The sequence below is a fragment of the Tachysurus fulvidraco genome, chromosome 5 (assembly GCF_022655615.1).
Source record: "Tachysurus fulvidraco isolate hzauxx_2018 chromosome 5, HZAU_PFXX_2.0, whole genome shotgun sequence".
Taxonomy (NCBI): domain Eukaryota; kingdom Metazoa; phylum Chordata; class Actinopteri; order Siluriformes; family Bagridae; genus Tachysurus; species Tachysurus fulvidraco.
In genome coordinates this window covers 4,106,097-4,129,295 of record NC_062522.1, presented here as the reverse complement: position 1 = coordinate 4,129,295, position 23,199 = coordinate 4,106,097, and the positions used below count along the sequence as shown (strand labels likewise).

Sequence of the window (23,199 nt, the reverse complement as noted above, 5' to 3'; positions counted from 1 at the left end):
CTATGCAAATGTCTTGCAAAATTAAGAGAAATATATTCATAAGAAAGGGCAGAAGTTCCATTGAAATTACTTACATTAGGTTTTTTAAACAAATGTATTACCTGGTGACTCCTTTCAGTGCCTTGTAGAAAGCAGAACCAATCCAAAAAAAGGACATTTTACATAAAGTTGAAATCAGTGACATGTTTCTTTACATCAACTGATTTCAAATACATCAAGTTTATCCTAAACCTTTATCTAGAAGTCACTTTTTGATCACATGCAAGTGTAAAGATCACTACTTAACCCGTCCTGGGCATAAAATGAGATCTTAGCAAATTAAAAGGTATTTACTCGATTGCTTTATTCTATATTTTGGTCCTTTTGCTTCGTTCTAGAGATAATTGTTAAAATGACTAAAAATCATCTACCAGCAGAACAAGACTGTCATTTTCCACATCTTATACAGTATAATGGATGATTAAAATCCTTTAAAATAGACATACATGAAATACTTGACTCCATTCGCTAATTGTTAAGTTGATGAGAATAAAAAATTTCCCTCTTATTAAGATTTAGTAAGTAAGTGAATTTCAAACATACCTGAAATATGAAGAATGTTGTAAAAGTTTATCTTTCCGTGTTCTTGTGAGACATGGACTTCTTTGTAGCAAAACACAACTTCCAAAGTATTATGCAAAACACGACTTCCTTTGTTCACTACTTTACAAAACATATTATATGTAAATCTAAGAAAAATGGGGCAAAGAAGAAGGAGGAACTAATTTACAGTGTTTCACAGTGAAAATGTTTTCTTTGCATTTTTACCAATCACCCAATGTGTAGGTCTACCAGATTCCGTGATCAGTCAAGGAACGGACTCGAAAAGTCCTCTGAATCTGGCACTAAGGTGCCAGCAGAAGATCGTTTAAGTCGTAAATTGTGAGGTGGTGCTTCCATGGATGGGAACTCCATCAGTGAACCTTGTGTGTCCATGATCCTGCTCAGCAGTTGTCCTTCCTTGGAGCACTCATGGTAGATTTTGTCTGGCCTTTATCAAAGTCAGTCAGATCCTTACACAATACATAATAATCTTGTGCTCTTGTACATATGATCACATGCACATTATCATCTTGTGCTTGCTAATGTTATGAACAGCAGCTCCTCTCCACTGTTTCGCTTTTTCTACCTACTGTATCCTTAAGCATCCAGAAATTGTTCCAGCTCCAGTTGTGTTCTGTGTCTTGAAGATTTTGGACCTTCATTGACATGAGGCATCAACCCTCTGAGGATCCTGACACATCTAGAGATGTTCCAGCTCCAGTTGGATTCATGAAGTATTCAGACATTCTAAGAGGAGATGCCAACTCCATGTGGTCTTTGAGGACAACGACCTCCTCATCAATACATAATTGTCATACGGTATATTTATAATCACAACCTACAGTGTCACCCAAATGAGGATAAGGTTCACTTTTGAGTCTGGTTCCTCTCAAGGTTTCTTAGCTTTCATCTAAGGGAGTTTTTTTCTCACCACAGTCCTCCCAGTAGCAATAACCTAGATAATAACCATGATTTTAAAAAATGTTGTTTTTTATCAAATTATTTGAATGTTCATTTTTACACAACAATTCAAGTTATATTTGTGAAAGTTAACTTCCATGAAAAAAACAAAAAAACAAACCAGAGTGGATAGAAAAAGCCATCATGCGTCATCAGCTTCAACAATTTACATACAATTCCATCTACTGCACCAGGGCAGGTTCTCTGGAAGCTGGGGTAAGTACTGTAGATAATGCCTTATAGGTTATAGCTGCCTCATGCATGATGTTAAAATGAAAACAAAAAATCAGTATATGAGTGAATCAAAAACTAGAATAAAGCTAAAATTTTGAGGCAAACCATCAAAGATATTTACTGAGATGTTTATTTTATTCTTTAAAGCTAAATGGTTTATGCAAACCACTCGTTCTGCCACTTTACATAAGAAATACATAGGAAAAGCCATGGCTCACTTCAGCACTTGTAGAGTTAATCTGGATTCTTGGATTTTTTTTACCTGCTCACTGACTTTTGTCTCAAAGCAGCTTTAAAGAACATAAACATAAAACAAAAGGTTAATATAAAGAATAATAGAATACAAAAATTCAAGATTAACATTAGATATATCTAAATGTGTTTGTATTTATCCCCACTGAGCGAGTCTAAGGTGACTCAGGTGAATGTGGCAACAAAAAAAGAAAGAAGGAACCAAGGCAAGGCAAGGCAAGGCAAGGCAATGCAAGTTTATTTGTATAGCACATTTCATATACACAGAAGTCATTCAAAGTGCTTTACATTTTAAAACTTTAAATTAGAAAACAATTTATGAGAGAAAAAAATGGATGAAAAAATATGAAACACGATAAAATCATAATAAAAATAAAGAACAATTAAAGAAAATAAATGATTTTAATAAAAACAGTATAAAATGTTTTAAAAAAAAGAATAAAACGGGAGTAAAAGTGATTTGGATAAAAAGTGCAGTCAGTGTGAAGCAGCACAGAGCTCATTCAGTAAATGCAGAGTTAAACAGATGTGTTTTTAATCTTGATTTAAAAGGGTCTACTGTTGAAGCACATCTGATCTCTTCTGGAAGCTGATTCCAGCTACAGGTGGCATAATAACTAAATGCTGACGCACCTTGTTTTGAGTGAACCCTTGGTATCTCTAACTGAGTTGATCCTAATGATCTGAGTCGTCTGCTTGGTTTATATTCAATTAGCATATCTGTAATATAATTCGGTCCTAAGCCATGAAGTGATTTATAAACCAGTAACAATACTTTAAAATCTATTCTAAATGTAACTGGAAGCCATTGTAAGGACCTGAGGACTGGAGTGATGTGCTCAGATGTTTTGGTTCTGGTCAGAATTCTGGCAGCAGCGTTCTGTATGAACTGCAGCTGTCTAATGGTCTTTTTGGGGATCCCAGTAAGGAGTCCACTGCAATAATCCACCTTGCTGGTGATGAAAGCATGAACAATTTTTTCTAAGTCCTGTCTTGAGACAAAACATCTAATTCTGGCTATATTTCTGAGATGGTAGTAAACTGATTTGCTTAACGCTTTCACATGACTACTGAAATTAAGGTCAGACTCTAAAATTACACCAAGATTTCTGACTTTATTTTGTGTCTTTAGACCCCTAGAGTCAAGGTGTGTGTTAACGTTGAGAGATTCATCTTTATTTCCGAATACAATGACTTCAGTTTTGTCTTTGTTTAACTGGAGGAAGTTTTGACGCATCCAACTGTTAATTTCATCAATGCACTTACATAGAGAGTCAATGGGGCTGTAGTCATTAGGGGACAGGGCTAAGTATATCTGGGTGTCATCTGCATAGCAGTGGTAAGCAATTTGGTTCTTTTTCATTATTTGACCAATTGGGAGCATATACAAATTAAAGAGAAGCGGTGCAAGAATTGAGCCCTGTGGGACTCCACATGTCATGGATGTCCACTCAGATTTATGGGTACCTATGTTCACATAGTAACCTCTCCCTTTTAGGTATGATTTAAACCATTTGAGGACCATCCCAGAAAGCCCTACCCAGTTTTCCAGTCTATGTAAGAGTATGGTGTGATCTACCGTGTCAAAGGCAGCACTAAGATCTAGTAGCACCAGCACTGATATTTTACCTAAATCAGAGTTTAAGCGAATATCATTTATTATCTTTATGAGCACTGTCTCTGTGCTGTGATGCTGCCGGAAACCAGATTGAAAATTGTCCAGATAGCCATTTGAGTTTAAGAATTTGTTCAGCTGACAAAACAACCTTTTCAATGATCTTGCCTATAAAAGGAAGATTTTAGTTTGGTCTGTAGTTGCTAAATATTGTTTTGTCTAGGTTACTCTTTTTAGGAGAGGCTTAACAACTGCCGTTTTTAGGGACTCTGGAAAAGTGCCTGTGAGCAGAGAGGTATTTACTATTTTTAAGAGGTCAGTTTCTAAGCAGTTAAGTACCTTTTTGAGAAAGGATGTGGGGAGGGTGTCAAGGCTGCAAGTTGTTGCTTTAAGATGTTGTACTGTTTCTTCCAGGGTTTTTATCAAAGGGGTCAAAGGGGAACCTCATCCTCATATGGATGACACTGGAGGGTGTGATTATAAATATATAGTCTGACAATTGTATTGATGAAGAGATTGATGGAGTTGGCATCTCCACTTAGACTGTCTGAATACTTCATGAAGCAGAGTCCAACTGGAGCTGGAACATCTCTAGATGTCTCAGGACTCATTTCAATAAAGGTCCAAGATATTAATGACACGGAACACAACTGGAGCTGGTACTGTCAGGACTCATCCCGGACTTTGGCCACGTGCATCTGTTTACGTTCCTCGTCACGTGTCTGCCCCACCTTCGTCTGCTCCTCCCTGTCTACCACAAGCACAAGCAATTGTTAGTAGTTCATTTAATTCACTAAAGAAATTCAGACTCTCCACTGGTGTCCCACAGGGCTCAGTACTTGGTCCTCCTCTTTTCTTCCTGTATACTCACTATTTTGGTGAAGTTATTTCCTCACATGGGTTCTCTTACCACTGCTATGCTGATGATACACAACTTATCTTCTCTTTCCCACCCCACTTTTATCTCAGCATGTCTGGCAGAAATATCATCATGGATGACTGCTCATCAGTTAAAGCTCAATCCTAGCAAAACTGAACTGCTGTTCATCCCAGGTGATTCATCCCCAGGTCATGACCTTGTTATATCCCTGCACAACGATCTGATCTCCCCTTTAGCCACAGCTCGCAACCTTGGGGTAACCATGGACAATCAACGGCCCTTTTCCTCTCATTTTGCTAATGTAACTCGCTCATGTCGCTTTCTTCTCTACAACATTAGAAGTGTTCGGCCATTTTTGTCCACACAGGCTGCTCAGGTACTTGTTCAGTCTCTTGTCATTTCAAGACTGGATTACTGCAATGCACTGCTGGCAGGTCTACTTATGAATGCAATTCGTCCTCTGCAAATGATCCAAAATGCAGCTGCCTGGCTTGTTTTCAACCTGCCTAAGTTCTTGCATACTGTACCACCACGTTGCTGCGATAGATCCACTGGCTTTCAGTAGCTGCATGCATCAAATTCAAAACACTGATGCTGGCCTACAAAGCCAAAAATGGACCAGCTCCCTCTTACCTCAAAGCCCTCTTCACTCCTCACACTGCACCCCGCACCCTCCGATCTACCAGCACTGCTCGACCTGTTCCACCATCTCTCAGGGTAAGAAGCAAGTATACTACAAGACTCTTCTCTGTTCTGGCACCAAGGTGATGGAATGAACTTCCCCTAGAGGTTCGGACAGCTGAGTCACAGGCTATTTTCAAACAGAGGTTGAATTAATCAGGAAACACTTTCCATCACATTTCAGTAGTGAGGACTTTATGAGATTCTTCACTGATAAAATCGAAAGTATAAGGAATAAAATAGGTGACGCTCAACATATGAGAGCAACCAATGACACAATCTCACCTAAGGCTTTACACAGCTTTCCAAGTACAGGACAGGAAGAGTTAGATAAACTTATTACTACAGCTAAATCAACAACATGTTCACTAGACCCCATCCCAACTAAACTACTGAAAGAAGTGTTACATAAAGCTGGTGAGCCTCTTCTTAATATCATTAACTCCTCGTTATCTTTAGGTTACGTCCCGAAGTCTTTTAAGTTGGCAGTTATTAGGCCACTCATCAAAAAACCTAACTTAGACCCTAATGAACTATCAAATTACAGACCTATCTCACACCTCCCGTTTATGTCTAAAATACTTGAAAAGGTCGTGTCTGTTCAACGGAGCTCCTTCTTACAGGAGAGCAACATCCTTGAAGAGTTTCAATCAGATTTCAGGCCCCATCATAGCACAGAAACTGCACTTGTTAAAGTTACAAACGGCTTGTTCTTAGCTTCGGACCAAGACTGTATGTCACTATTAGTTCTACTTGACCTTAGTGCTGCATTCGACACTATAGACCACAACATTCTTCTAGATCGCTTACAATATTACACAGGTATTCATGGTCAGGCTTTAAGCTGGTTTAGATTCTACCTGTCTGACCGATACCATTTTGTAGAATTAAATGGTGAATCCTCCAGTTTACTACCAGTTAATTATGGGGTCCCTCAAGGATCAGTTCTATGACCTCTGCTTTTCTCTATATACATGCTTCCATTAGGGAACATTATTAGAAGACATGGGATTAGTTTCCATTGTTATGCTGATGACACACAGTTATATATCTCATCAAAACCAGATGAAATAGCCACAGTGTCCAAATTAACTCAGTGCCTTAGAGAGATAAAAGACTGGATGAGCTGCAACTTTCTATTGTTAAACTCCGATAAGACAGAAATACTACTCATAGGTCCAAAAACCAGTGCACAGAAACTCTCACAACTTAACTCCCATTTAGAGGGATGTACTGTTACTAGTAGCTCGACAGTGAAAGACCTCGGTGTTATATTAGACAGTAACTTGTCTTTTAAAAATCATATCGCCCATTCTACCAAAACAGCCTTCTTCCACCTTAGAAACATTGCCAAGCTGAGAAATATCCTGTCTGTATCTGATGCTGAGAAGCTAGTTCATGCCTTCATGACCTCTAGACTGGACTATTGTAATGCATTACTAGGTGGTTGTCCTGCATCTTTAATAAATAGGTTACAGTTAGTCCAAAATGCAGCTGCCAGAGTTCTCACTAGGACAAGAAAGTATGACCATATAACCCCAATTTTATCATCTCTACGCTGGCTACCTGTTAAGTATAGAATTGACTACAAACTGCTGCTACTTATGTACAAGGCTCTTAATGGTTTAGCTCCCATGTATCTAACTAGTCTTCTAACACGTTACAATCCTTCACGCTCTCTGAGATCACAAAACTCAGGGCTTCTGGTAGTTCCCAGAATATCTAAGTCTACTAAAGGTGGTAGAGCGTTTTCTTATTTAGCTCCCAAACTTTGGAATAGTCTTCCTGATAGTGTTCGGGGCGCAGACACACTTTCCCAGTTTAAATGTAGATTAAAAACTCATCTCTTTAGTCAGGCGTACACATAACACATCCCATAATATCATGCACCAGTACATCAGACCAGCACATTTTTATGAACAGCAGATATGTTAATCCCTTTCCACTGCTTCTCTCTTTGTACCCATCCCGAGGCATCCAGACACTGTACCAGCTCCCAACGTCCTCTGTGGGACGAAGCCTTTGGACGTCCACTGAGCCGAGGCCGACTCTAAGAATCCTGAGACATCTCCAGTTAGACTCTGTGGTACTCAGGAGATCAGAAGTCCTTGAACCTCACACCAATACAACATTTAACTGACTGTATATTACAATCACACCCCCAGTGTCACCCATATGAGGATGGGTTCCCCCTTGAGTCCGGTTCCTCTCAAGGTTTCTTCCTTTACCAATTTAAGGGAGTTTTTCCTTGCCACTGCTGCCTGAGTCATCTCAGACTTGCTCATAGGGGAATAAATACATACACACTGTGAACTATATACAACTAATAATAATCTAGAATTTTTATTCTGTTAATTCTTATTTCTTTTATTATTCGTTAATTCCTTTATCATTAATTATGTTTACCTTCTGCTCTGTGTTTATGTTCTGTAAAGCTGCTTTGAGACAATGTCTATTGTAAAAAGCGCTATACAAATAAACTTGAATTGAATTGAATTGAATTGAATTGAAACACTTCAATTAGCACTTTTTTCCCTTTCTTTTGCATTTATAAAATAAATAAATAAATAGATAGATAGATAGATAGATAGATAGATAGATAGATAGATAGATAGATAGATAGATAGATAGATAGATAGATAGATAGATAGATAGATAACCTTTGAAACGTTTTCATTGTAACTTTGAACAATGTTTTAAACTCATGGTATCTTAAATATGTAACCTAGTGTATCCAATGTTAGAGATTTAAGCACTTATGTACGTCGCTCTGGATAAGGGCGTCTGCCAAATGCTGTAAATGTAAATGTAAATGTGACCTACTAATTGTGAAACACACTGAAAAATTTCATGTGGTTGTTTGTATACATGAGATTTCATTTTTGTGTCTTTGTTTATGATGAGTACAAAATACTAACAACGTATAGACTTCAGTTCCAGTCCAGATGTGTAATGCCAATGAGTGCATTCAAGACAATTAACAATATTTTTAATTTAGTTAAATTGCTCTGTTTTTTTTTCTTTTTAGAAGATAACAGTAAACCAGATATAAAAATATTAAGCCAATTTAAAGGAATATTATATTGTTTGTATGTATTTGTGTTATTTTGTGTGTGTGCTTGTATTTGTGTGTGTGTGTGTGTGTGTGTGTGTGTGTGTGTGTGTGTGTGTGTGTGTGTGTGTGTGTGTGTGTGTGTGTGTGTTTCAATCTGCCATCTGAACTGTTCTTCGGAAGAAATAAAGAAAGAAAGAAAGAAAGAAAAAAAGAAAGAAAGAAAGGCTAGAAGTGAAAAGTTGAGACCTCGACGTTTGTGAAATCTAATGCTGCTATCTGGTGGTTACATTTAGAATCACACTCTGGTGGTTAAATTTCTAATGAGTTCATATTAAACCATTTACTGGTTCTAATTATTATTATTATTATTATTATTATTATTATTATTAATATTATTATTGTTGTTGTTGTTGTTGTTGTTGTTGTTGTTATTATTAAGATAGTACTTTAGTATTGACTGACAGCAGGGATCTATAGGACTACGCATACTTGGGAACCTGATGCAGGTAAAGCGCGCACCTGCTTGAGAATTAACAGCTAATTACCACTGTGTGGCGCCACGTGTGTGCGTGGTGTGAGTGTGTGTGTGTGTGACATGTTTGACGTCTTTTTTCTGTCACCATCATCTGTCTATACTTTGAACACGACTTACTTTCACCGAGAAATAGAAATTAATCCAGCTCGTTTTGGGGGTTTAACGTGAAGGTTTATGGATAAATTAAGGGCGGTGTTGAGTGGTCGAGATGGAAACACTAACAGCACACCGAACATAATTGAGGTAAATGATTTATATCAGTCATTCCAGCACCATTATAGCGCAGAACCTGAATGTAAGTGTTTATTAAGTCTATAGAGGGGTTACACCCCAAAGTAACGCACGTTGTAGCCTTTACGCACGGGGGTTTTAGGGTTATAGAAAGTCTAGAAACTCTGTAATGATTAAAGATTGTGTTCTGATTCTGTTTATATATTCACCATCTGCTATAGTGAATTTTGTATTAAAGTAATGAGGCATAATGGTTGTAACTGCAAATCTCATTATTGAGTCCTTATGAATTATTTATTTGGTTTATAGCATGGATTTATTTTTTGACATCCTGTATGTTGGGAACCGTATGATTACAACTGGATCTCTCCCTCTCTCTCTCTCTCTCTCTCTCTCTCTCTCTCTCTCTCTCTCTCTCTCTCTCTCTCCCCCCCCTATAGACAGCGAATGAAGCGTCCACGTTATCCTGGCGCACGCGGGTCAGAGGATTTGCAGTGTGCCTGGGCATCGGGGTCTTGTGCTCAGTTCTGGTTGGATCTGCATATATATTATATCTATATGCTTAAATAAAGTCTGTGAGCCATGATTTACACTCTGACATTTCCTTGGGAATGAGGCAGGGCGGTGTTGCAGGTCCGACCTGCTCTGAGGAATGTCACAGAAAAATGAGGAATGCACTCAATGTAGACAGATATGCATGATTCGATTCAGTCACGAATCGGTTCTTTTGAATGGATCAATTGAGCCGAATCTTACTGTTGTCTGCTTAAAAAAGGGACTGACTCTGTCTTTTGTTTTTTTCGGTAACAATCTACATAAAGTTTTATGCTCACACTTCTAAAATCTGGTTGCTGTAACCTTACAAAAATGTGAGGCAATGCTGGCTGATCATTATAATTGCAGTTCAGTTCATGTAAATTTACTGCATTTTATATCTGAATATTATATCACAGGTTCAGTGATGTTTTAACATTTTCTGATGTTTTAATGTCTGATGTTTATCATATAAACAGTCACCATGTTAAGACAAAGAGACGCAGAATGTAATGTTACTGAAAAACAACAAAGAAACGCAAACTCCTTCTGAAGATGTTTAACTGTAAGCGTTATAAAGCACTGACAATGGAGACTCCTTCCTTGAAATAGTAAATACACATCTCCTCATAGAAATCTCACACACACACACACACACACACACACACACACACACACACACACACACACACACACACACACAGCTGATGTGAACGGGCCACAATTCAAGTCTCTTTGATTGAGCTGTTGCTATAGAACGTTAAATCTGCTGTTTAAGATAACCTTCTGACCAATCAGAATTCAGAAACGCTGTGGTTATGTACCTGTTTGTTTTAATTATTGATGAAACACCTAGTAGTGTGAAGTAACTACAGTTCCTATGTGCTTTAGGGAGCGTGCTGTCTGTTTATCCCCAAGATAGGTCTGATCCTCTTTATCGTCTTTTACACGTTCGGGAATATCTGCTCCTTGACCAGGTGAGTGTTCGCTTATTTACAGATCCTCTGGTCACCATGGAGTTAAAGTAACCCAGTTCTATTGGTCTGTTCTACAGCTCTTTGTTTCTGATGGGACCAATGAAGCAGCTGAAGATGATGTTTGATAAAACCAGAGTGTTTGCGACGGTGGTCATGCTCGTGAGTTGGTTTTATCCCCTCCACCTGTGTTAGAGCCTGAACTTCAAGAAGATCTTCTCATCTCTTTTAAAACCTTGCTTAGATGAGCAAGTGTTTAATTTTTCTCCACTGGAAAGGCTCCTATTAGGGCATTAAATTAAGGTTCTCACATGTTGGGACACCATAATATTCCCCCATTATAGTATTATATTTTACTGTGTTTTATCTACTTTAGGGCTTCATTTGAGAGCACACTTTTACCCTTCTGAACCTGCCATTGGCTCAGGACTGTAGTCACCTGGATTATGAAAGATCTCAATAATTTATGAATTGTTTGGCATAAACAAGACTTGTGCTGTGTCCACATCTGCCTATTATTGGTCTTAAACAATACCAAACATTGGGATTAGTATGTCCCAAACCATAATGCATTGAAACTATCATCCCAAAGGTACCTGGGTTGTCTACTTCATCTAGTAGATAAAATAAAATTATATGTATATGTATTATCTAAGAATATCAGAAATGCAATGACGTCCCAGGACTTACCTCCTACTCTCCTGCTACACACCTAAATGTACCTACTTTTTCTTAAATTTTTTTAAGTAGGTGAACATTCTTTTATAGAGACCAGTGACTTTTCTTTGGTGGGAATCATGAGCTGTTTTTAATTGTTTTAATAAACCTGTCTGTTATTATTTCATCTTGATTATATTTTGTATTGTGTCCATAGGTGTGCCTGGTGCTGACACTGTGTGCAGCATTTTGGGTGAGAGATTTATTTATTTATTTCACTTCTTTATTAATCTAAAATATTTAATATTTGCTTTTGAAACTCATAATTTTGGTGCATACAAGGTAGTTTTCTCAGAAAGAATAGATCGTGTAAACTCTCTTTAACACCGTCTTTTCCACAGTGGAAGATCTTTGCTTTGACATTGCTGTTTGTTATTTTGCAAGTCATCGCGTTCACTTGGTGAGTGTGTAAACGTTTCGGCTCATAATGTTTATTATTGCAATATAATAGAATAAGCAACTTTACAACAATCTGAGTGCTTTTGCTTACAGGTATGGACTCTCTTACATCCCTTTTGCGAGGTTTGTTCTCTTTGGTTTAATAAAATAATGTATATATAATTACAAAATAATCATGGGATGTGTGTATATTTGTTGATTATATACAGTTACAGGTATAATGTTAAACTAAATAGAATTTGTTTTTCCAGCTTTGAACTACTTTTTTATGTATTTAAGTTTTATTGTAAAAATGTTGATTACATTTAAATCAATTGCATTATAATTTTATACTTTATATGCAATTCTAAATCTCAGTGGTGTAAATACTATCCTGGTTAAAAATAACGGATGTAAAAAAAATTGAAGTTTGAAAATTAACATTAAAATTCAGTCAGATGTGATATTCTACAAATCTATGCCGTTATCTCATTCTCTCTCTCTCTCTCTCTCTCTCTCTCTCTCTCTCTCTCTCTCTCTCTCTCTCTCTCTCTCTCTCTCTCTCTCTCTCTCTCTCTTTAATAGAGATGCCATATTGAAGTTCTTTTCCATGATGTTCAAAATGTGTATAAGTTGTTGTAAGGAGAATTGACACTTCCTGAGGATTCATCTGTACAAGTTTGAAGCAGGACCTGTTTTAGAGCATATTGACTGCTAAAATACACATCATACCTTGTTCCAAATATAGCGAACACTCGATCGACTGGTTTTACTTTTGCCTTTTTAAAGATGAAAGAATTCAAAACTAAGAAAATAGGATTGTGTCAGTGTCTCGGATCGTTCTTTTATTCCGTTTAGTTGAGATCTAGTAGAGGATTTTCATCCTATGAACTAAGCATTGTTTTCTGTTTTTTGTCTTTTGGGTCTGTTTTGATTTTCCATTGCCATTCTTGACATTGTGGGATCTGAAACTATCGCAAATGCTGTGCAATATTGTAAAATAAACAAATAAATTCTCATATTTATTCCATGTTCAAATTTTATTGTACCATTTTCTCTAACAGAGTGGGCGCGACTTATAACTGAGGAAAAATAATGTAATGTATATGTAAATAAAACAACTTTTCTAAACATTTTCAACATTGTTTTGATGATTTTTGATCTTTTATTTTGACAAATAGCACGCGGGCTGTTGTTAAAGCACAATCCCAGCACGCTGATTGGTCCGTCGTTGCTACGCCTCGTTTCCATGCGGAACTCAAGCGGTTTAAGGCGCGAAGTAAAGGAAGCGGAATCACCTCAGAAAGTTTGTGGAGAAAATGTCAAGGTTTCTTAAAGCGGTTCGTAAATACAGAATTAATCCGGAAGAGTCTGAGCTTTCAGAGGACGACCTGCAGACATGGGGACTAACAGGTGTGAGAGCTTTAGAAATAATATATTTTTGTTTATTCTTTAACATCCATAAGACAATGTTTGTTTATAGTCTGAGGTAAATTAGTAACTTCACGTTTTCTGATCAAGAAATGACCAGCTGTAATAATAATAATAATAATAATAATAATAATAATAATAATAATAATAATAATATTCAAATGCATATATAAAGACATTATTAATGATTTATTGAGCTGTACGTTGAAGCAGGTTATGAAGTTATTAAACCCTATTGAGCTAGTGTTTGGTGTCGAATATATACACTTAGAGTTATTAATATTATTATTTAACTAATGTTATTATCGTATTATTTTTTTTAATTTATTTTAGAAAAAAATACCTGAAATGTATGTAGAAATTGTCAAATAAAATAAGTTGCTGAGAGAACTTTTTTACCCTGAATATTGTCAACCGTTTTATACACGGGGGGCGGGGCTTCATGAAAATGGTCGGGAAAGGGGGTGTGGGGACTGCGCTCGTGCTCCAGTAATCGGATATCTATAGAAATGATTTTTTTTTTTTTTATAAATAATTTGTTCTGAAGTGTCAGTTTGCTAGGTGTTGTATTTGCATTTCTTTCTCTTTGCTGCTGTAACAGAGAAATTTCCCCATTGTGGGTCGAATAAAGGTATATCTTATCTTAAGTTAAAGTAGGCTAAGTACGGTGACCCATACTCAGAATTTGAACCAGTTTAATTATGTGTTATAGACTTCCAGCGAGAGAAATTAAAAGAAAGGCTGGCGTAGGGGAACGATGGATAATAGGTTCTGTAACGTAAATGAGAACAGGAACATGTTTCGGTGGATATTCCACAACACTGAATGTAACTATAAATGAATAAAAAGTAGAATGTGGAATTAAAAACTGCTGGCAAATTTCCATGGTATAAAGGTAAATGTTAAATGATCTCAGACTAACTAGCGAATGCCAGATAAATGACCTCACACTAGCTCGCTAAAGCCAAGGCAAGCTATTTCAGGCCAACTAGTGGAAATTAAGTTGATTGACCTCAAACTAGCTCTTAAATGTCAAGTTAGATTATCTCATGTTAGCTTGGGAAAGCCATGGTAAGTTATGTCAGGCTAGATAGGTAATGATAACGTGAATTACATCAAATAAGCTGGAAAATACAAATCTAATTTACCTCAATTTAGGTATCTCCGTTATCTCTGTTCACAAAACGAATGCTAGTGTAAATGACCCCAGATTAATTACTGTAGGAAACGCTCATGCAAATTACTTTTGAATGAAAAACTTCAGTAGGTGTTTTAATTTTCCCTTATTATTATTATTATTATTATTATTATTAATAAAAAAAATCTGCATGTATCGTACTAATCAGGAGTTGTGTTGAGGCCGTACCAGCTGCTTGGGGTGCAGTGGATGGAACAATGTATGAAGTCTCTTACAGGCTGCATCCTGGGGGATGAAATGGGTTTAGGGAAAACCTGTCAGGTCAGTAATTCAGATGTTTTTACAACAGTAACTTCTCTTCAGCAGCTACAAGTTTGTGTTATTTCTTGTAATTGAGATGCTGTATACACAGAGGGCATCAAGGCTCAGACTTGTTTTATGTAACGCAGCATCAAAGACCCGAATAGAGGAGAAACACAGAGCTCGGGGTCAGAGGATTCATCTCAGCTTCCAGCACACCTGAGCCCAGCAAACACTGTCTACTTTAGTGGCACTAATCTCTGGGGATGACATTACATAAGAGTGACATGTCGAGTATTGCTGTTTCATTTTATTAGCATTTAATTACTATGCTACTCTACTGTACATACCGCTCTTTTTTAGTGCCATTTAATATAATTAACATTTATTTACACTAATTTAGGCTTCTCCGTGTATGCTTATGTTGTATATTAAAAGAGCAGTTAATAAACAAATTATAGCCTGCATTACCCCAGACTAGATAAAAAGTTAGAGCTAACAAATACTATTGTCGTTGCCCAGGTTCAATGACTTTATGCCAGCTTGGGAATGCCTTGGTAAGGTATGTCAGGCTGGATAGGGAATGCAAATGTAAATTACCTTAAAGAAGCTAGCAAATATAATTATTTCCATTTCTGGCATCTGGCTGACACCCTGATCTCATTTATGTGGCTGAGCAATTGAGGGTTAAGGGCCTCGCTCACTGACCTAGGGGTGGCAGCTTGGTGGCAGCTCGAGTTACGATCTTACAATCACTAGTCCAACACCTTAACCACCGGGCTACCACTTCCCCTTCATTATGTCATGACAAAGGAGCAAACTGATTGCACTATGTATAATCCTTTTTTCTTGTTAATTGTTTTAATTTTATTTTTAAAAAATTTTTAAATAAATTTTTTAATCATTTTTAAAGTTTTTAAATTCCTTGATTTATTATTGTTTTACTTTCTTTTATGTAAAGCACTTTGAATTAGCATTGTGTCTGAAATGTGCTATATAAATAAACTTGCCTTGCAAATATAAATCCTGTACATTACAATACATTAGCTCAGATTAGTTATGGAAAAAATTAAATTTGAACAGACTAGAATTTAAATGCTAGTGTAAATCATCTCAGATTAGAAATCTTATGCCAGACCTTCACTTCTCCCCCGACTGAAGTGAAGGCCCGACACATTCTGACCCGACTGTTTTTGGGCCTTTTTACACCTGGCCACTTCATGTGTTTTCTCTGATCTGCTATCTGATGTGTTAAAACTGTTCCATTTTCATTAGGCCACATAAATGCGTCTTGGCGAATCGGATATCAATCCGATCTTTCTACTCCCGCCCAAAATGCAAATATATTTTACCTCATTTCCGGGTTAATTGAAATGAACACGCTTTGGTGTATGCGGTTTTCAGAATGCAATAAAAAAGAATACGAAAAAACTTATGATGGTTATGCTACAAAAAACAGCATTTACTGTTTGCTGCATTTTTGCTGGTGGCAGCAGTGCATTTTAAGACCCAACAAGACACCTAGATGGAAGATCACTTGCGAGTGATGTACTTCCATTTGGGAGGAGTATAGTGCTGACGTATGTGGCTTGAACAACCACATTCAGTACACCTGTCCAGTTTCATCTGAAATGCGTCCCAGACCACTTCCTGAAGTGGTTTGAACGTTCGGATTTATATCCGTCTCGTAAACGTTTCGGAGGGCATTTAGACCTGGTCTTTTGACGATCGTATAGCTATCCGATCACATAAAACGCATGAAGTGACCAGGTGTAAAAAGCCCCTCTGAGAAACTACATGCTGCTGGATCAGCCAAGCTGTTATCTGTCCTCATCCTTCTTGTCCTTTCAGCAGCGTTTGATACAGACAACCACAAGACTCTCTTGTACACCCTCAGGAGTCTTGGAATATGCAGATCGGCATTTGAATGGTTTGTCTTCACTTATATCAGGTAACATGTAGGGGAGTGACATCGACGCAGACTCTTCACTGGTGTTCCATAGGGCTCAGTACTTGGTCCTCTCCTTTTCTCCATGTATTCTCACTCTCTTGGTGAAGCTAGTCTCTTTTCACTGCTATGCTCATGTTTCAGCTTGTCTGGCAGAAATATCATCGTGGATGACTGCTCATCAGTTGAAGTGCAATCCTAGCAAAACTGAACTGCTGATCATCCCAGGTGATTCATCCGTAGGTCAAGGTCATGGTTTTGCAATATCCCTGCACAATGATCACTTCAGTCATAACTCGCATCCTCGGGGTTACCACGGACAAACATCTGTCCTTTTCCTCACATGTTGCTAATGTGACACCTTCATGTCAGGTCCTTGTCTATGACATTAGAAAGATTCGGCCATTTTTGTACATACAGGTTAGTCAATTACTTGTTCAGCCTCTTGTCATCTCAAGACTGGACTACAGCAACTCACTGCGGTCAGGTCTACCTATGAATTCAATTCTTCCTCATTAAATGATCCAAAAAGAGGCTGCATGACTTGTTTCAACATGCCTAAATACAACCCCGCGCCTGCAATCCCTCTACTGCCTTTTAGTAGCTGCATGAATCAGATTCAAAACACTGATGCTTGCCTACAAAGCCAAACATAAACCAGCTCCCTCTTACCTCGAAGAGCTCATCATTCCTTCACTGCACCTCACATCCTCAGAGCTACCAGCTCTGCTCAAATGCTCCCAGCATATCTCAGGGTAAGAGGTAGGTATACGACAAGACTCTTTTCTGTTCTGGCACCGAGGTGGTGAAATGAACTCCCCCTAGTGGTGTGGACAGTCATCAAGCAAAGGTTCTTCATGAAATACTTGAACTAGCACTTTTTCCCCTGTTTGTTGTATGTGTATATTTAAAAAAAAAAAAACAACAACAGTGTTTTAGGCTGATGGTATCTAACCTAGTGGCCCAGAGTTAATGTATTTAATGATGGAGACTAAAAAGCATTTTATATGTTGCTCTGGATAAGGGCAAATGCCAAATGCTGTAAATGTAAATGATAAGTAATTTACCTGTGACTGCAATGCAAAAGCTCAAATAAATTCCCTTGCAAACACAGAACTACATTACCTTTTATTAGCTAGGAAAAGCAAATCTACGTTACTTCATGCTACCTAGTGAAAGACAAGGTAAGTTATGTCAAAGGCTATTGAGCATGCTAATGTAAATGACCTCAGACCAACTAGTGAAAACAAAGGGAAATGTTCTCAGAATAGCTAGCAAATGCCAAGGTAAATTACCTTATGTTAGTTTAGGAAAGCCAATGTAAATTATGTCACGCTAGATAGGGAATGCTATGTAAATGATCTCAGATTAGGTAGGAATAGAAAAAGCTAATTACATTTACAGCATTTGGCAGATGCCCTTATCCAGAGCGACATACATAAGTGCTTAAATCTCTAACATTGAATACATTAATGCTGGTTCACTAGGTTATATACTTAAGATACCATGAGTTTAAAACATTTGTTCAAAGTTACAATGAAAAAGTGTCAAAGTTTTTTTTTTTTTTTAAATGCAAAAGATAAGGAAAGAAGTGCTAGTTGAAGTGTTTCCTGAATAAGTAGGTCTTCAACTTCCGCTTGAAAATAGCCAGTGACTCAGCTGTCTGAACCTCTAGGGGAAGTTCATTCCACCACCTAGGTGCCAGAACAGAGAAGAGTCTTGTAGTATACTTGCCTCTTACCCTGAGAGATGGTGGAACCAGTCGAACAGTGCTGGTAGATCGGAGGTTGCAGGGTGCAGTGCGAGGAATGATGAGGGCTTTGAGGTAAGAGGGAACTGGTCCATTTTTGGCTTTGTAGGCCAGCATCAGTGTTTTGAATCGGATGCGTGCAGCTACCAGAAGCCAGTGGAGGGATCGCAGCAGCGGGGTGGTATGGAGAACTTTGGCAGGTTGAAAACAAGCGGGCAGCTGCATTTTGGATCATTTGCAGAGGACGGATTGCGTTCATATGTAGACCTGCCAGCAGTGCGTTGCAGTAATCCAGTCTAGAAATGACAAGAGACTGAACAAGTACCTGAGCAGTCTGTGTGGACAAAAATGGCCGAATCCTTCTAAAGTTGTAGAGAAGAAACCGACATGAGCGAGTCACATTAGCAACATGAGAGGAAAAGAACAGTTGATTGTCCATGGTTACCCCAAGGTTGCGAGCTGTGGCTGAAGGGGAGATCAGATCGTTGTGCAAGGATAAAGCAAGATCATGACCTGGGGATGAATCACCTGGGATGAACAGCAGTTCAGTTTTGCTAGGATTGAGCTTTAACTGATGAGCAGTCATCCGTGATGAAATTTCTGCCAGACATGCTGAGATCCGGTCAAAAGCTGTGGCATCTGAGGGTGGGAAAGAGAAGATAAGTTGTGTATCATCAGCATAGCAGTGGTAAGAGAACCCATGTGATGAAATAACTTCCCCAAGAGAGTGAGTATACAGGGAGAAAAGAAGAGGACCAAGTAATGAGCCCTGTGGGACGTCAGTGGAGAGTCTGTGTGGAGCAGATGTCACTCCCCTCCATGTTACCTGATATGAGCGTCCTTCCAGGTAGGAGGCAAACCATTCCCAAGCTGATCCGCAAATCCCAAGACTCTTGAGGGTGGATAAGAGAGTCTTGTGGTTGACCGTATCAAACGCTGGTGAAAGGTCAAGGAGGATAAGGATGGATGACAGTTTGGCTGATCTAGCAGTATGTAGCTTCTCAGAGACATCCAAAATGGCTGTCTCTGTAGTGAGCTGCTTTAAAGCCCGACTGGTTGGGGTCTTGGAGGTTGTTCTGTGAGAGATAGACAGACAGTTGATTATAGACAATGCGTTCAGGAATTTTTTGAAAGAAATGAGAGAAGTGAAACCGGTCTGTAGTTACTGATGTCTGATGGATCCAGAGCAGGTTTCTTTAGGATGGGAATAACCTTTGCTCACTTGAAAGTAGTTGGTACCTGACCAGATGCTATGGATCTATTGATGATAGTGGAAATGAAGGGCAAGAGGTCTTGTGAGATGGTCTGGAGCATAGTGGTAGGGAGTGGATCCAATGGGCAGGTGGTAGGATTGCAGGACTGGATGAGTTGTAAAATCTCTTCTGCTGCCACAGTTGAGAAATGTGACAACGAAGGTGTAGGGGAATGCATACTCTGAGATGTAAGTGCAGTCGGGGCTGAAGTGAAGGTCCGGCAGATTTCCTCAATATTCTCCTGGTAGAAAGAAGCAAAGTCTTCTGCAGTCAGGGAGGATGAAGAAGGTGGAACCGGGGGGTTGAGCAGAGAAAAGATGATGTGGAATCTCCGAGGGTCATGTGAGGAAGCTTCAAGCTTTTCCTTTTAGAAGGAAGTCTTGGCAGAAGTCACATCTGAGGAGACTTGACAAGAAGTGTTCTGTAAAAATCAAGATCTGCATCAAGTTGTGATTTCTTCCACTTTCTCTCTGATGGTCTTAGCTCTCTTTGATTGTTGCGCAGCACATCTGAAAGCCAAGGAGCAGAACAAGAAGTTTTCTTGGGTTTAGTGAACATAGGGCACAGGAAGTCCATAGTTGAGGAAAGGGATGAGAGGAAAGTATCTGTGGCTGAGTCCAAGGGTAGTGAGGAAAAAGACTCAGTATCAGGAAGGGAAGAAAGAGTGCCAGAAGCTGCAGATGAAGGGGAGACAGAGTGAAGGTTGCGGCGAGTAAGAGCGAGGGGGTGAGAGGTAGTTTTAGGTAGGATAGGTAGAGTGATGGTGAAGGATACCAGGTGATGATCAGAGACGTGTAGTGGGGTAGCAGTCATGTCTGTAGCTGGAGAAGGACGGGTGAAAACCAGGTCCAGGACATTGCCTCCTTTGTGTGTGGGGATGTAGCTGTTGAGTGTGAGGGAGAAAGAGTCGAGAAGAGACAGGAGGGAAGAAGAATGTAGCTTGTCAGAGGGGAGGTTGAAGTCACCAAGCACTGTCAGGGGGAGCTATCGGAAGGGAAAGCATTAAGCAATGAGTCTATTTCTTCCAGGAAGTCTCCTAGGGGACCAGGAGGGCGGTAGACAACAATGATAACAAGGTCGATAGGAGAGGTAACTGAAATGGCATGGAATTCAAAAGAAGAGATGGTTAAATGAGAGAAGAGTAGAGGTGTAAAGCACCATTTCTTTGACAACAATAAACCTGTACCACCACCCCTGCCTGTTTCTAATTTGTACAAGACTACTTAGGTAAACCTTATGTAAATAAATTCTAACTGATTTTGGAAAGCTAGCATGCACTGTATTGCCAGGGTTTTGGGACAACCTTCCAAATCATTGAATTCAGGTGTTCCAATCACTTCAATGGGCAGGTGTATAAAATCAAGCATCTAGGCATGCAGACTGCTTCTACAAACATTTGTGAAATAGGTCACACTCAGGAGCTCAGTGAATTCAAGCATGGTACCATGATATTCTGCCACCTGTGCAATAAGTCCATTTTTGAAATTCCTCACTACTAAATATAACACAGTCAACTGTTAGTGGTATTATAACACACAAAAGTGGAAGCAATTGGGAACAGCAGCAACTCAGCTACGAAGTGGTAGGTCAAGTAAAAACACAGAGCAGGGTCAGAGCATACTGAGGCACACAGTGTGCAGAAGTCATCAACTTTCTGCAGAGTCAATAGCGCAAGACATGTAAACTTAGTGTGGCCTTCAGAATATCTCAAGAACAGTGAGTAAAGAGCTTTGTGGAATGTGTTGTGCAATGCAAAGTGTCGAATGTGTAAAGCACTTTGCCACTGGATAATAGAGCGAGAATGATGTGGAGGAACTTAACCGTCCTGCAGAAGCTCCTGACCTCAACCCGATAGAACACCTTTGGGATGAATTAGAGTGGATATAGTGAGCCAGACCTCCTCGTCTAACATCAGTGCCTGAGCTCACAAATGCGTTTTTAGAAGGATGGTCAAAAATTCCCATACTCCTAAACCTTGTTGAAAGACTCCCCAGAAGAGTTGAAGCTGTTATAGAGGCAAAGGATGGGCCAACTCCATATTAAACCCTACTGATTAAGAATGGGATGTGTCAGAACTCAGAGCCTGCCTCCGAGTGGACACATCGCAGGGTGAACTGCACTTTTAACTGAATATTGAATTTTAACTATTTACTATTAAACTAACTATTTAAATTAACTATTAAACAATTTATTTAAACTAAACTTTACTGTTAACAGTATAATTGATACAAATTAAACAATGAGAAGACTCTCCAAACCTGGATGAGAATGAGTAAACTTCTTTATTGCAGCCAATCAGCCAACAATTCTATTGAGCTCAAGGAAAAATTTCTAAGTCAAAAGCAATCAAATGAAAAAACCCAAGCAAGCTTCCCCCTGCAACCCAAAACGTTTGAACACAAAAAAAGCAAGCAAGCAAAAACTCCCTCCAAAGGAAATCTCAATATATACCCTGGCACCTCTAGGTGCCTTCTATACATTCAGGTAATCCCTCCTCTCTAAATTCCCCTTACTTTGCAGAATACACAATAAGACCTCCCCTTATTTCCCAGAAAAACAAGTAGGTCTGCCCTTTTAATTGATCAGAAAAGTCGGGCCTGTTGTTTTTCCCGACTTACTTCTGCATTGTTATTAAAAAATATGCTTCACTGCTAAAAATGTTGTTAAAAATGTGCTCCAGAGATCTTCTTGTCTCTTCTTATTCTTGAGTTATTTGCCACTCAATCATCCATAACACAGACATCTTTTGAATTAATCCTCTTTTACAACTACAATGAGTAAGATTCCTCATTTCATTTCTTGCTATTCTATACTGTATATGATTTCTACTGATTATATAATTGATTGGTTATATGTTATCTTTATGAGTTTGAATTATGATAAAAGTTCTTGATTATATTGGTTATGTTGTATTGCTGTTTTTGCTAAGCCCTTGCTGTTATAATGTTGCTTTGTATATAATGTGGAGTTCTACTGTATGTTGACTCCTTAAGCTTACTAAACCTATGAACTGAACATTGTTATGATCTCAGTTTCTCTATTTCTACTAAAGGTCAGGTTCCCCTTTTCCCTTAGACCCTCAATCTCAGAATCAGCAGGTCCGTCCAGCTGGTCGCCTGATTCAGCTGTCTCGCCCTACTCCCTTCATGAGGCCTGTTTCAGCTGAACTTTTGACTTTCACTTTCTCACACATTGTTGATCAGAGAGCTTGGACTGACTAGGCCTGCTATATTGTATTTAATGTTCGCTGGCATGTCTATGGGTTTCCATAGACATGCCAGCGAACATTAATTACAATATTAACTTAAATCAGACATAGGAAAAACTAACCAAAGTTCAGATTAGCTATTTCATGCTAACCCACAGACTAGCTTTGAAAGCTAATGTAAATTGGAGGAAAGAAAGATAGGAATGTTAAAGGAAAGTCATCACTCTGCTTCATGACACTACTTCACCAATGATTATTTTCCTATAACAGCATACTCCATCATTTATTTGTCACTTCAAAATTACAAACTCCCTCTTTAACCATGAAGGAAATGATTCTGTCTATTTATTGTGTCAGAGCACTGAGCTTTAATGACACATCATGTGTATATCCACTATGTTCGTCTCCTTCCACAGGCCATCAGTTTGATGGTGTATGCACGAGGATGTCTCCACATGAAGGGTCCATTTCTGGTGCTCTGTCCACTGGTGGCTATAGACAACTGGAAAAATGAGTTAAAGCGGTAATGAATGATCCTGCTAG

General features: G+C 38.6%; 2 protein-coding genes across 4 annotated transcripts in view; both read left to right on the top strand.

The window, feature by feature from the left end:
- The first annotated feature begins 8,773 nt into the window (after positions 1-8,773).
- On the top strand, positions 8,774-12,658 carry sft2d2a (SFT2 domain containing 2a). Its single transcript, XM_027163340.2, has 8 exons — positions 8,774-9,037; positions 9,466-9,555; positions 10,451-10,536; positions 10,614-10,695; positions 11,408-11,443; positions 11,592-11,650; positions 11,743-11,772; positions 12,214-12,658. The coding sequence occupies exons 1-8, from the start codon at positions 8,969-8,971 to the stop codon at positions 12,278-12,280; spliced, it is 519 nt and encodes a 172-aa protein (XP_027019141.1). The 5' UTR covers positions 8,774-8,968; the 3' UTR covers positions 12,281-12,658.
- A 223-nt stretch (positions 12,659-12,881) lies between these two features.
- The window catches only part of LOC113653668 (chromodomain helicase DNA binding protein 1-like), a 29,408-nt gene continuing 19,090 nt past the window's right edge, over positions 12,882-23,199 (top strand). Inside the window, exons 1-3 of one of the 3 annotated variants that reach the window (XM_027163390.2) lie at positions 12,882-13,041; positions 14,406-14,518; positions 23,073-23,179. In XM_027163390.2, coding sequence (XP_027019191.1) covers positions 12,948-13,041; positions 14,406-14,518; positions 23,073-23,179 — 314 coding nt within the window. In that variant the 5' untranslated portion in view covers positions 12,882-12,947. Of the gene's footprint in view, positions 13,042-14,405; positions 14,519-21,068; positions 21,165-23,072; positions 23,180-23,199 lie in introns of those variants that run through there. The other 2 variants (XM_027163392.2, XM_027163391.2) reach the window with 2 other exon arrangements.